Source organism: Protopterus annectens, chromosome 8.part0 (assembly GCF_019279795.1).
Source record: "Protopterus annectens isolate FY-2018-M chromosome 8.part0, PAN1.0, whole genome shotgun sequence".
In the NCBI taxonomy this organism is placed as follows: domain Eukaryota; kingdom Metazoa; phylum Chordata; order Ceratodontiformes; family Protopteridae; genus Protopterus; species Protopterus annectens.
The window spans coordinates 1,982,056,974-1,982,072,795 of NC_056741.1; the positions used below are offsets into that span (position 1 = coordinate 1,982,056,974).

General features: G+C 36.0%; 1 protein-coding gene across 1 annotated transcript in view; it reads right to left on the bottom strand.

Annotated features, from left to right (window-relative positions):
- The window catches only part of LOC122808596 (cyclic nucleotide-gated cation channel beta-1-like), a 93,927-nt gene that overhangs the window by 21,860 nt on the left and 56,245 nt on the right, over nt 1-15,822 (bottom strand). Inside the window, exon 3 of the mRNA XM_044079553.1 lies at nt 10,110-10,194. Within this exon, the coding sequence (XP_043935488.1) occupies nt 10,110-10,194 (85 nt within the window). The remainder of the gene's footprint in view (nt 1-10,109; nt 10,195-15,822) is intronic.

Consider the following 15,822-nt stretch of genomic DNA (forward strand, 5'->3'; position numbering starts at 1 on the left):
CCAGGTTGTAGAGCATGTTTCTGTTGTGCTCTTAGGGGAAATTGTGAAATATTACTCCTGTTTAAGTGACGGTCTCACATTGGAGTCAGTAGTAGGGATTGAAGTCCCTTAGTTACTGACCCAGGAAATAGGGGACACTACATTATTTGGTGGCAGTTTGGTGGGATATTAGTCGGATGTCACTGGGGGAACACTATCTGTCGGGAAGAACTTCAACTACACAGGTCTGAGGGGACAGCTAACCACCAGGCATACCTCTAAATATGTGGGGCAGAGGGAAATACTAGACACAAGGAAGAAGTCTTCATTTCTTGCCTTAATGGCACTTAAACATAATGGGGATTGGGAGGGGAAATACTACACACCAGAGATTACTCTTTAGCTACATGCCTTAATGGCACTTATATGTAACATGGGTAAGGGGGGCACTACACAGCAAGCAGAGTTACAGCTTCATGGGTTGAGGGAGACAATAGACACCTTAAGATTGTGTCTTACCAGCAATGAAATGTGGAACAGGGTGAACACTAGGCACAAGTGATACTCTGCATATTGGGCTTAAAAGGCACATACAAAAAAGGAAGGCATGGTTTTGAGGGTGTTGGGTATTGTATACCAGGGATGTTAGCAATGGCTTGCCTTAAAAAGCGCTAAATTAGACTGAATCTCTGCACAATCCCACTTTTCACAAAGGATATTTGTCCTCTGTGTCACTACTAGACAACAGCAATAATATTATCTACATTATAAAACAAAAACTAATACAGTAGCAAGGAGGGGGTAAAAGGCTTTGAAACCTGCACCCTTGGCATAAGTAATATCAACATTAACCCACTACACTAACGCACAAGTTAGTATAGCGAAGTGTTTGTTTTTCTAATACACTCGAGAGGGATGGAGTGTGTCCATTTGGGGGAATGAAGCCTCAGGATAGTGACAAGAGAAACATTAGACAACACCAAGGAGAATTTAAAGATATGTGACTCTGAGTGATTTAAAAAGTCAATAGAGCAAAAGTCTAACATTGCAGTGCAATTTCTGCACATTAAGAAGTATAAAGCTCTAATCTTATTATTAACTGACTTTATTCATGTGTGATATACAAGGGTAGGAAAAAGTAGACCATGTGCATTCTCACCACAGAGGGACAGGGATGGGGTACATGGTGTGTGTGTGTGTGTGTGTGTGTGTGTGTGTGTGTGTGTGTGTGTGTGTGTGTGTGTGTGTGTGTGTGTGTGTTGTGTGGGACAGTGAATGAAGTGGCTGCCTGTGCTAAGACAATTTGGCTGCTGCCATTGTTAACTACCACAGGAAGTGCTGAGCTACACTCACGCTAAGTTACAGCTATTCAGTGACATGCAAATTAGCTGATAGTTAAGTTTTTCTCATTGTGGCTAATGTTACTCTGAATCAGAAATCTCTGAATCATGGAAACAAGGATTCTTTACTGCAGCCCTTAACCTGGAAAACACAAAACTACCAACAGCAATAACCAAACTCAGAAGTGTGGTGGGGTTCTTTATAAATCCCTGGGTTAGTTTTATGAAGTTCATCATTATATCAATCCTCAAAGACTTAAATAAATATTAGTAACTACTCTGGGTCAGGCAGTAACAAATTGGAATACATTTAAATGTGCTATAGTAAATACATTATGGCCAAAAAGGGAAATCTTATTGTAACAGACAACAGTCTGTAATCTAAATTCTATCCACTACCAAATGCTAAATAATGATTTGATCATGATTCACAAAATCATATGCAATGAACACTTGCAAGTTTTTTGGTATGAATATAAATATACAAAACCTATCCTTATAGTATCGGGAACCAGTGGATTACTTTTGACAGTGATCAATGTATCATTAAATTTATATCTCAAGTTTTATATTTCTGGTGGCCTCACTATGGAACATTTTTTTAAACACGCAACATTGTTGAATACATACTTTCGGTCCTTTAAAAAAGTCTTCCAAGGACCTAAAGAATAACTCTAGGGTCCAAGGCTTTAAGTTCTGTGACAGTCTGTTTTTAAGGCTCCAAGTCTGAATATTTAATACATTGTAACATGACAACATCTTAAGTCTGGGAACTACAGAATTATCAGGTTTTATTTCTTCCTGTAGATGGAAGGATACTTTTCTATAGCATTTATATTAATAAAAAGTGAATTATATAAAATGTAGGACAAGTAAACACAAATAACCAGTAGAATTGTGTGACATCCTAGTTCTGATTCATAGTGTTTCTGAGCTTTACTGCTAAGGAGGCCTCTATGAGTCAGATATCCTCTGCAGTAGAATGCAATCACATCACAAATTATAGTAGATTGACCACTACCCTCTTTTGTCTCACTCTTTCTAGCTGTACCTCTTTCTTTCAATCTCCTATTAAAATGCATTCCTGTTTCTCCCACTGTGCTTTCTTCACTTTTAATATGTCAGCTCTGACCTGTTCATCCATCTGGATTTGCACCATCCTACCTGCTATCACTGTTTTACCCTTTCTTGTCTCATTTAGGTACAATCTGAAACTGTTTACATAGGATCCATGCATCTGCTACCTTTTTTAATAAAGTCTTTTTAAGATAATATCTGTCTGGCTTTCTTAATTACTATAAAGTAAATAACACCTTGAAAATTAAAGTGGGTTTGCTCCTCTCTTTTAAGTTCTGTTTGAGCAGAGGAATCAACCAGGGATGTTCTCATTCCCCTTTGTTATTTATGTTTTATTTAGAACCACTGGCAATGAAAATAAGTGACTCAGAAATTTAAGGATATAATTGTTATACTAATGAAGAAAAGTTGCCCTTATTTGCAGATGATATTATTTTGTAACTGATAAAACCATAAAGGGACATTTCAATGTTGTGGAACATTCTGAGACAGTATCAAGTCTTTTTGGGATACAAAATTAATGAAGATAAAACAAAGGTTATGGCTGTAAACTAAGTACCAGCACAGTCATTGGTTCAGCAATACCAATATTGATGGGGACATGATAAAAGGAAATACTGAAGAGTATGGATTAAAAAATATTCGGTTATGGCAGATAAGACTATGTAGGAAGAGACTAAACAAAAGATAATACAAAAACTGAGAAATTAGAAGCTCTGTTTTATGGGTATGGATAGCAAGATACAAGCAGTAAAAATATTTTAGTCCCTTTAGTTTTATACACAGGTGAGATATATTTTTTATCAACCAGAGTAGAAGCAGTGAATTAATAAAGAGTTGAAGGATTTTATCTAGGAGGGGAAGAGGGCAAGACTCAAGTGGGATAAGTTGATCCTTTCAATAGAACAAGGTGGTTTGGGATTACCTGATTTCAGAGCTACACAGTTAATATTCCTATAAGTAACACAAGCAGAATGTTATAATTCAAAGTGGAAAGGGGTGATGATGAAATGGGGAGGAAGCTCACAAAATAAGGAGAGACTGAGATTTTGGATACAGATCCTTAATGAGAATAATAATGATAACCATACAGGATATTAAATTCATAAAGTAGCAGAACATATTCTAAGAACTAAACCAACACAGGATTGCAAAAAAGGGTGATAGGGTGACTGCAATTAGAGGTACAGAAAATAGACAAGAGGGGGCTGGAATTTACTGGGGAAAACTGGCAAAGGAACTAAGGTATTTTGAGCAAATAATTAGAGAGGGAAAGGTAGCAGAATGGGAAGAGGCCAAGAACTCATTTTGACTGCTGGCTAGACATTGCCTTCATTACCAAGGATTGATATCAGAGTATAGGCAAAGAAAAAGGAATAGGAGATCCTAAGAGAAAACACTGGTAGAACTTTTAGTAGAATCTAGAACAGAAGCTACTGTTAAAAAAGGATAATTTGCAGGGCATATAAATACTGCATGATAACTATAAGAATCAATAAGAGGAAGTTAGAGAGGACTGGGAAGAGAGAAACTGGATAAGCAATTCACAAAGAAACAATTTGATGATATGTCAATGGCTCCCAAATATGCAACAAAGTCTAGAAGATTTAGGATCTTTGCTTGGAACTGCCTGAATAAGCAGACTCCAAAGAATGTTCTCCTCAGGTAGAATGCAAATGTTGGAGATGTGATAGAAAAGAAAGAGGTAATTGGGAATGAGTTGGCAGACTTTAAAATTTCCCTGCAGATTACTCTGTCAGAAATCCTAGGTAGCAAATTGATGTAACTAAGGAAATTATTTTTTTGAGTTATGATACAAAATTGGTAAATCGCTGAAAAAATACCACTAGCTGCTGAATAAGTATAGAAAACAACAGGACATGCTGGTACCACCACACCACAAATTTATTTATGGCTTTCATCTGTTGCTGTTTTCTATGATACAAAATTATAATTGCCTAAACATAGCAAGACTTTGCTAAATTTAATTCTGGTGCTTGCCAAAAAAGAAATTACTAGAAAATGGAAAACAGTCTAAACCAACCATACGAGAAGTAATGAGTATAATTACACAGATAAAATAACTGAAATGGTATTTTAGAAAAGGGTGGCCCAAATTACATAGAAAAAATAACAATTGTGGGAACAATACATGTAGAATAATGTTTTGGAAGAGGAATGAGGTTTAAGGGAAGGGAAGAACTGAATGAGCTATGTAATATCTGACTAACGACTGTAAAAGATTACAACTGATGTTTAATGTTTATATGTCAATGATGGTTAATTTTACATATATATTAGTGATAATTCAATAAAGATATTTCTGGTTTGAAAAATAAATAAATAAATAAACAAATACCATCATAATAGGATTAATTTAGTTTGGGCCAGAGTCAGCAATATATGGTGTGCAGAGCCAAGTGGAAATTTGGAAGTAAGTACTGCTATCATAGTCCTCAAAGGTAATTGCTTCTACATAAATTGATGATTCATTGTAGGACCAGTATATTAGAACATAAATTGAAGTCAGCTAAGATTTGCTTTACCATTGTCATGACTTGGCACTTTAATGGACGAAAGTTTTGTTTACTGCAACAGCCAGCACTTCATATGAAGAAAAAAGTTATATGCCACCAAGCTGTAACAGTATTCAAGTCTAAAATAATTCCAGAGGTGACAAAATTATTGTCTTTAACATATGGGTGATGGACTGCCTTCTACTACACTTGAGATACAACAATCTCAAAAGACTGCACTAACTTCCTTTGTTTTTGTTGCTCCAGCTGTAACACTAGGCCTATGGCTTGTTTTGTAGTATTTATGCTAATTAGAGGAAATTTGATCAGGACGCCATTGAGATTCACCTGTTCTACCAGTAGACTCCAGTGGGCTGCTTTCATGGAGTTTGTAAAAGCTGTTACTTGCATGAGGGTCGAGATAATAAGAGTGACAACTGTGTAAACAGTGTATGGTGGTTGCGCTAATCAAATGCAAGAATAGATTGACCTATATACCATACACTGTTGTCTTTGACCACCACGAATGATCTGCAAGTAGATTCTGAAGAGGAGTTGTGGAACTCCAGGTTATATTGCATAGGATGTTATTATGGAAAAAGACAGAACAGATATTATTATGCTGGATGAATACAGGACAGCAGCAGACATTCTCTTGCACAAAGGTGGGACTTCACTGGACCTGGGTAGCTATAGACCCAAAGGCATGACCAGTCTCATCTGCAAGGCAGACCCTATCAACTTAGTTGGTTAAATTATTTGACAAAAGTTATCCTAGCAATAGATTAGGACAAGTAAGTACACACTGCATATCTAGACCATGCAAAGGCGTTTGACACCATCTCACACACAGGTATCATAGCTAAATTATCTGAGCTAAATATAGATCAGTAAGAGACAAGTTAAATAGCAAATTGATTCATAAACAGAGGCCAAGAAATATGGATCAGTGGTTCTAATTCCTTCAAAAGACCTGTCACTAGCAGTGTACTCCAAGGTTCAGTCCTTCAGCTACTCCTCTTTGGTATTTACTTCTCAAATTCAAAACTAATGTTAAATGTTTGTGGGTGACCTAGCTAGCAGATGACTGCAAACTTTGTGCCATCATAAACTTCCCAGAGGACACCATGAGCCTCCAGGAGGGCTGTCCCAAACAAGTAGCTGGTTTCAAAACCATGGAGTTAAACTAAATGTCAGAAAGATGTATATTAACACCTTTAACTCCTGTAGTAATTGTCATATTGACAGCACACCCCAGAAAATTGATCCTTTAATCAAGGATCTGGGAACCTATGGCAACAGTAAATCCACGTGTCAATGATCACAAGGAAGTCCTTTTTCACTGTTCATCTTATGCTTAATGATATGGCATCCAGGTCAAGAGCTGTAATCATTCTACTATACTCGGCATCCATTAATTGATAATTGACTATAATGCTCCTTTCAGCAGTTGTCCTAACACTTTGTTACAACTAGAATGGCCACAATGCTTCCTCACTTGGAAAATCAAGGGCCCAAATCATAAAATCTGTGCCGATCACCTCAAAGTCTTGTCCTTCTTCCTGGTATCCTACAAGCTATTCAGACGTAGCCAGTGCCTTGCATATAGAGCCTGAACAGACTCTATCCTGTCAGACCAGTGATTAAGATCCTCGGAGATGAATAGAATAACAAATACCTATGAAAAAAATTAAAATTACTTTTTTGAAGTCACTTCTGAATGGTCCTATTCCACAAATGTTATTTTCCCAACTATAGCCAATTTCCCGAGTGATTGGAACAACCTCCACAGTGCTTGCTCTCTCTCTCTCTCTTTCTCTCTCACATAAGTCAAATATGCAGTCACTACTGTCCAAGGTTTTCCATACCTGATTTCCATTTTAGGCAGTGGCAAATGCATTTTTGATATAAACATCCCAGGACTGTTTAGCAAATCTAGTCCATTTTCCTTTTTTTAAGCTTTCATACAGAGTAGTAAATCATTTTGTCTTCACCCTCCAAAATTCCAAATAACCTTAAATTACATTCTCATGCATTCTTTTCTGATCTAGTGAGGTGTTACAGTTTTTGATCAAACGTTTAATCTAGTTCTATTGCCTTTTCTTGAACCACCACTATTTGCTCTACAACTAGCTTTGTCACTTCCTGTTGGTCTAGCTGGTATTTGGCAAACTCAACATTCGCAACTCCCAACCTTTATATATTAATAACAAATATTCCTGTCTAATTCCATAACTCTGCTTGTACTGCCTCCAGGCCATTAGCAATGACTTTAATAGCGATGTCTAAAACATACTTTAACTTCTCAGACTGACAAAGTCTGAGCATCAATATATCTCATTTTTGACTCTCACACTAGTTACCCCTTGAAATACTAATTTTCTACAGCACAGTCCACATCTTTGTCACTAAATGTTCAATAATTGTATCCTTTTACGTACATAAACTCATGTCATATTAATAATGTTAATGTCTTTAATAAGGGAATGTCAACAGTTATTAAACTTTCTGTTTTAATACTTTTATTAGCCAATTTTCAGTAGCTATGAAATGGAGAATTCCAGAAAAATATCTGCCTTAAAGCAGCACCATGCATGCTTGCTGCTGACAGGGATAGTCTTTTTAGGATATTTAGAGTTTGTGTGGGAAAAATAGGTCTGGAGGTAAGTGAAGACAAGACTGTATTGTGTGGTTTGGAGAGAAAAGCAAGCACTATTAAATGGAATCCCGAAGTTTCCAGACTTTGGTTGCATTATTTTCCTGAGAAGATATGGATTTAAGAAACTGGCTGTGTGTATTAGCAGGGATGAAGGAAGATTTTGATTTCTGACAGTGTTAAAGTATTACACAATATGATCAAAGCAACTTATAGGACTAAGCAGATATGTGGCAAGTTTTGTCAGAATTCATCTAGAATTATAGATGGAATTGTATGTTGGGTTTATTTTTCAGGCTGTTGGGGAAAACAAATCAAGCCTTGTTAAAAGACAAATATTATACCAATAATCAAGGTAGGATGGACTAAGCAGTGCAAATAACTGACTGTGCATTTTACTTCACAATATGGCATATTATTTCTTTTAGATGATTAAGGGCATTGCTGTTTGAATTGAATGTAATGAGGTTTCTGTAAGTGGTGTACATAGTGCTGGCAAACCTTTTCAGAAATGTAAACATTTAAAGGCTTTATATATAAGAAGTTTATTGCTTTTGCATGCTGCTTGTTACTATTTTATTGCTTTGTCGACGCTTTCTGATTTGAGAAGCAGATAAGTACGGATCTGCGTTCTAATCAAAGGTGTTAGGTTACTGAGGGGCAGGAAGAACAGGGCAAACATCCTTTCCATACTATAAAAAAAAATCACTAAAAATAACCACGGACAATCCGGAGCAAAACAGAACTGATTTACTAAAAGTATATCCAAGTAAGCATAAAATAAATACACTACAAGAAAGACTAAGCGCTTTCACCTTCCTTAAGCATCATCAGAGTTGTGTTCCAAAACCAAATTCCACCTTTTATTCAAAGCCAACCCTCCACGTAACTTCCTGCCATTAAAGTAATTAAGCTCAGCAATCAAAGTACATGATAACCATTCATAAACATTCCCCTTTGACATTAATTAAAATAGAGACACTTTAAAAATAGTTTTTGACTTGTCAAATATTCAAAGCTACACAAACAAGAATATAAGCAAAAAATATTAACAAATATACCCTAATCTTCATAATATATCAAGAAGACAATAAAAATGCATTAAAATACAGTATATATTGTAAATATAATTCCACTTGGTTTTGATGTATGCTACTATTTTCACAAATGTTTTAATGTATAAATGTCATAACAAAACTGGATTTATTAGCATTACTTCCTTTTTTGTTTTAAAACACAGGAGATAGAAATATTTTCATTGATGCCCAGATCTACTTTTGCATTTAATCTAAGCTGCCACTTAGTTTTCTTGATTTCAATATCCAGCTTAGGATCTTTCATTTGTGAACACACAATCTATTACAAAAAATATAAATCTTTTGAAATTAATACAGGTGGTACTGTGGACATATAGGGCACTGGTTTCGTTCCTATTCTTAATGTCCCTAGTGTGCTTGGCAATGCTATCTCTTAGCCTCCTCACGCTCCTTTCCATACTGTTGCATGAGTTTGGAGTTGATATATGTAAAATAATGAGGGTCTAATTTATTCCCGTGAAAGCCATATTGGTTGAATACAATTCACGTGAACCATAACGAGCGAAACGCAAATACGTCGAACACACTAAACCACAAAATTCAAAATCTCAATCTCTCATAGTTGGTCAACCCCACCACCCAAAACATACTACCTACTGAACCAAATTAACAAACAACACATACACACACTAACCAAAACCCTACTTCTAACCCTAAAGTAAAGCACCAAAACCCTACTTCTAACCCTACACTAAATCCTACATACAAAACTATATATGCACTATCCTTAACCCCTCCCTAACCCTAAGATCCGTAACTACCGCACAATTACCCTACTGAGCTATACCCAAACAAACTACTCTACACACATACACTTAACAAAACCCTACACTAAACCTTACATACATTACCTATCTATGCACTTACATTAACCCGCACCCTAACCCTAAGGTTCGTAACTATCGCACACTTACCTTATGGAGCTATTCCTCAGATGGGCCAACTATGCAAATTCAATATTTCCACTTTCGCGGTTTGGTGCATTCGATGTACTCACGTTTTGCTCATGTGTTGTGCGAATTGTATTTGACCGATTCAGCTTTTGCGGGAATAAAGCAGACCCAAATAATGAGAGTGGGGGGTAGGGGACTTGCACTTGACAAAAATAAGAATTGTGGTGTTTTTGTGTGAGTTGGCTTGTGAGTGTGTGTGTGTGCGTGTGTGTGTGTGCGTGCGTGTGTGTGTGTGTGTGTGTGTGTGTGTGTGTGTGTGTGTGTGTGTGTGTGTGTGAGAGAGAGAGAGAGACTGTGATTTAGATGACTGTTGTCTGTATTGAGCATGCAATGTAGTGTGCAACAGTCAGAGTATTTTTTTTATGTAAATTCCAGTTAAGTAATGCACTGACTTGTAGAGCTCAACAATACATAGCAAGAGCAATATACTGGTTTTCTACATAAAGCAAAGTCTGTACATTCTGATGGCAAACAACTTTTAGATTTACTACCTCTTCTCTGTGGTGGATTCAGGAACCTTAGGTGGTTCTGCTGGTACTTCAGATGAAACGCGTATGAATTCCTTTTTTTCATCACCTTATAAAATAAATAAGTGTTTTGTTACTGAAATGAGGTCACCTCTCAAATGAATCACTCAGCTCAATTGACTTATGTCATAAAGCTTAAATTAATATATTTATTCATACATACATATATTCTTAATGAAAACTATTACTACTGTATTTTGAAATTTGACTGCTACTGGTTTGCATGTTTTACATTATAGAGGCTGACAGCAAATTAAATACAATTCCAGAAATTATTTGACAGGAATGTGACATCTCTACAAAAAATAATTCATGTTAATAATCTGAATTTTAGATAAAATAGAACACATATTTTGTTATAATATACCAATTTTCAAAAATGTAAGCAAATAAATATTTCATTTGCTGTCTCTGATGTCTATTTTAAAATATCCTTAATAAGTACCACCACAAATGCAATTTATTAGTGTTCTGATACTAACTAATTCAAACTGCTTTCTTGAGAACATTAAAGTTTTAGTATTTCTGGTGCCACGCACCCAGGAAAGGAACATGACAGTGACAAGTACATGATCACAATGCTATGGCATATTCTGCTAGAGGATGGTCCTCTTTCTAGGATATAACTGATGAATACCATCAACTTGTTTCTTAGAAGATCATGATAATTAGATTATCCCATCAAAATATTAATGGACTTCTCCATTGTGTTTTACAGGGATTATCATTCATCCAGTGTAGCTTAGCCTACATTGGGTACGATGTTTCTAGCTGGATACTGCATCATATTTCTTTAGCAAGACTAGTCTGTAGTAACATATTATAGTCTGTTTATCCAAGGTACCTCAGTGATATACTGCAGCTCATTTGTGATCATATCTCAAGCTACAGTATAAATATTAATATAAATGTTCAGGAATGTAGTACCTGTGATACACAGGAATCAGTATATTTACTCATGAGACTCACCTGATTTATGACTCTCTTGTTAGGTTGTCCACTAAAATATACTTACTCAATGATGCAAAAGTAGTCTGAGCTATCTAATTTCTGGCAGGATCCTCAGTAATAATTTGCTTACTCAGAGCTTTTTCATGCAATGTACACATCTGAGTCTGATGCCTATTTGCCCAAGATAACTGCTCTGCAGTTTAGGTCATCTTGTTTACCAATTAAATCATGTATTTCATTTTATTTATGTAGTACAGCCATGGAATACAGTGTAAGTATTCTCCAAGGTAAGTTCTATATTAGCATATGTCTGTAACCATACCTTTTAGCTGTCCCTGATTTTACCGTATCTCTCTAATTTTAGCCTCGTGTTTTTTTTGTATTATACCTTGTAAAATTTTTAATTCTGTATAAATCACTTAGTAATGCCTGAAATTCAAGTTACATATATTTTTTAAATGCATGCTGATGCAAAACCTTTTCTTCTATTAACGTTTGAGTGCATTAGAGTAATATTTAAAAAAAATCCTTGTTTTTCTGCCTTTATTCCTCCATTACCACATTATAAAGATCAAAGATTTGCTGAAAAGCATGCTGTCATTCTATGAGCATTAAAAAAAATCCTCCACTTTTGTGGTGCAGAGAGATGACTTCGTGACTACAACCCAAATGGCCAGTGCTTGTTTAAAAGCATGGATGCTGGAATGTTCAGAGTGGGAGGATGGGAGTGAGTTACCATTGTCAGTTTGTCCTTCAATAGGAGGGTATGGTTGAACCTCACCACTTAGGTGACCCCTATAGGGAGCATGAGCTGTACCACCTGCATTGTTCACACCTGCAGAATGCATGTTACCAAGTGGCTGCAATGAACATGTGTGCACATGCATGCATAATCCCCATAGTCAGCAGCACTAGTGGCTCTCTAATGAGCCACTGCGGGGATTAAGATCTTCACTTAGAGGGGAAGGGAGTTCACTAGGTCCGGCAGTCTGACCCACTCCCAACTGACTGTCACTTTTCTGAGCAAATGAAAAGGCTGGTTACGCCTTCCAGCCAGGAAACAAGTGGGTCATAATACTCTCACCTGGGCTGAATAGTATCTTGTGCTTGCCCATGAGAGAGGTAAACAAACAGGCCAACTAGGCAAAGGAAGGGGATCCACTGGTCATGGCCCAGTGGATGGCAAAAAAGGCAGATAAAATCACCTATTTTTAGAAATGATAGCAGATGGCTAAAAAGGATGAGTATTTTCATATTTCACGCAAACACATATCTGTGTGTAGTAGACCCCAGTTAAACAGGAATAAAAATTTGTATTAAGTTACTTCAATAACTCAGTAGCTTATGTGAATACAGATTGCTTTATTTTAATTATAAGCATCTACAATAGGAAAGGTAAATTTGTTACTGAGTAGTTGAGAAGCATGAAAAATACAGTGTTTAAATGTTAGCCTTACAAATGGAAAGTCTGAATGTTTCACTTCTAGCAGAAACATTCTTTCTGCTTTTATCCAAAGCTACATACAAAGACGAATAGTTGCAAAACATCTTCAGATGTTAGAGAAAGATGCAGTAGCATGTTTTCTGTAGGTAAAATCAGTTTTATTACTCTATCTCTCTCTCTCTCTCTCTCTCTGTTTCAAGTCACACCAGACTCCTAGTGTGACTCTGTGGATAGTTACCTCTATCTGTGGAGTCTGCAAGGCAAAGGTAGAAAGTACGTTGCCGAGTCATTCTTCCTAGCTTTCTGCGATTTCATTGTTACTTTGGCAGCATAAGGAAAATGGAAATAAACGGACAAAAAAACACTATAATTCTGGAATGTTAATGCATAGCTGAGAATGCCTTAGGTAACTGTATAGAGTTATAAGACAATTTGATTTCTCCCAGAAGAGACAAAAGAGGAAGCTGAAGCTTTATTGAGCATAAGATAAAAGGGTATCCATAAGCAACTTTGTTGTCAGTAGAAGCTTCAGGCAGCAATGTCCATTTTAAAGTGTTTCAGAATTACATACAGGTTATTAAACAAAACAGCTGCTGTAAAGTAATTCACTTCTGCATTGATAGAAAAGAAGGAGAGAGCACTGCCTCCAAGAATCTCAAGTAGACTTATAATCCTTCTGCTGAATAATAACGTGCACTTTTACTCTGCAAAATATACATAACAATTGTACAGGAATCCACTAAAGCCCATGGCTAATATCTGTTCATATCATATAACAGGAGCTTGTATTCCTGTAAAGTAAAGTTTTGAAGAGGTTTCACTTCTCTCCCTGGCTGTACAGGGCTTTAGATACTTCTGTTAGGAGGGGCTCTACTATCTTTTTAATTTTCACTTAACTAATATTTTATCCCTGTTAATTTTATGGTAAATTTTATTTATATCTAGTAATAAAATGCTCTGAACACAAACTATGTGTGTGTTAGGAATAATCGTGTAATGTGCAAAGCGTGATACGGTCTCCATGTTAAGATTATCATTTGTATCAGTAAGAACACTACACTGCTGTTGTGTTAATAAATAATATACATCAGGATGCCCTCATGTAGAGGTTCTGCTGGGTTTGAAGACTTAGATGCCACTGTTAGGTACGAAATTGGCAATATCAAAGTTACCTGAGTTTTACTGCTCAAAGGTGCAGTGAATTGTGCATTGTTGCTTTATGTCATACAGGAGTAATTGCTCCTCGGGTGGATTTTTTTATGTTTTCTGAAGTTGCAGCTCATGGAGAAAGTATGTTTTTTTCATGTCTTAGTGTTCTCTCTTTCTTTAAGGTGTAACAACCTCAAATTGGAATAATAAATGGAGGGGAAGGCATGGAGCAAAGTCCTTTCTCATGAAGATTGTAGGGGAAAATTTCCCCACAGAAAATTGTTTTTGTGGTTTGTAAGCTCCTAAGTGTACAAGATTAATTCCCTGGTAAAGCACAAGATGATTCCTTATATTATTGAATGGGTTAGTCAATGTGTTAAAGTTCAGGGCTACTTTTCAAATTGGTCACAGAATGCTACTGGTGTCTTACTGGAGTCCATTTTAGGTCTTATAGTGTTCAAATTTGTATTTTCATTTTTGTCTATTAATAACACATTTTACCTGTCTTAAATATAGTGGTGACATTAAAATTGGAGTATTTTAACATCACTATCAGATTATTTAGCTTTATGTGTGCACACACTATTTGAATGGTTAAATAAAAATGGTCTTAACACCACTTTTAGATGGATAGATATTATGTATTTTTGTCATTTCAGACCTGAAACACCTTTTATTTTGAGAATTCATGTTATATAGGAAATGAATGAATACAGTGACCTTGGTTTGTATCTATATGTGTATCTATGTCTATATAAAGATACAGATATAGATATATAAATTTGATATCCACATTTCCTAAACAGTAAAAAAGTACACAAAAAACTCGGAATGTTGTATAGGAACAAATTCTACTTCACCAAAAAAACTAAAGTTACCATTGCCCAATCTCACTTAATCTCCACACTGCTGTATGCTGCTCCTATACTCACAGATCTAAAATAAAATCAGAGCTAGCAAAACTTGAATCCTGTTATAACAAAATTGCCAGATATGCTACAAACTTACCAGCTAGAGCTTACCATTGTATAGCACTCAAGAAACTCCACTGGCTAGAGCTCTCCCTCCTCCTTCACTACGACCAGTTAACCATGGCAGATAAACTACTCTATGAACCTGAGAAAATACCTGCCCTACAAATATTACTTCAGCCATATGCCACTAACAGAACCCGATGCTCCACTAACAAACACCACATAAAAATCAATACAACCAAAAAGCAAGCAGGAGATTCTCTCTTCTCAAATTATAGAAAGAATATTAAAGAAAAATCTGGAATGCACTACCAGAAAACATTAACACTGTTACATCTCTAGCCAAGTTTAAAACAATGCTAAAAACCCACTTATTAAATAAATGGCTATGTCCTTGCTGTGCTCCAGACTATCCTCCCCCTCTGACTATGCTACTACCTTTACCTCACTTACTGACTAAACCATCATGCTTTGTCTATTCTATGTAATATCATATTGGTCTCTATTTATTTACACAGAAATGTATAATGATATTATGTCTCTCTATTTATTGTTTAATCTTTTGATTCTTATTGATTTGGTTAAAACATTGTGTATTATCTGTACTTGGTAAGCCATTAATTAGCCTATAGGTAAAGCTGCTTGTCCAAACTGTGTCCAAGCTGGTATTTTCTTTGTTCTAGATATATATATATACTACCACTGTATTGTATTTCTGATGTTCAGTGTGGAACTTGTCTCTCTGCACCACCCCTGAAAAAGAACACGTGTCCAGTCAGACTTTTCCAGTAATCAAATGTAAAATAAAATAAATGTACATATGGATATAATGTGTGTGCTTCTTTTAAACTTAACTTTAAAAAAAATGCATGTTCTGTTATGGCAAAAGTAATGCATGCCGTGTACCCTTCTGAGAAAAATTTTGACCAGATCTGTTGCAGCCTTATTTAAATTATTTACAATGTATGTTAGACCTATAACTGAATACAGCTTATTATGTGGTACATGTTCAAGAGATCGCCTCTCCATATTAGAAAGTGTTTAAAAAAAAATTTGCTTAGAGGAATTATGGAGTATATGACAGTCACACAGTAAGAAAACTTAGCCAAAACATAATTATTTTCCGTCAGTTATCATGGGTTACATGGCAGACTGTGCC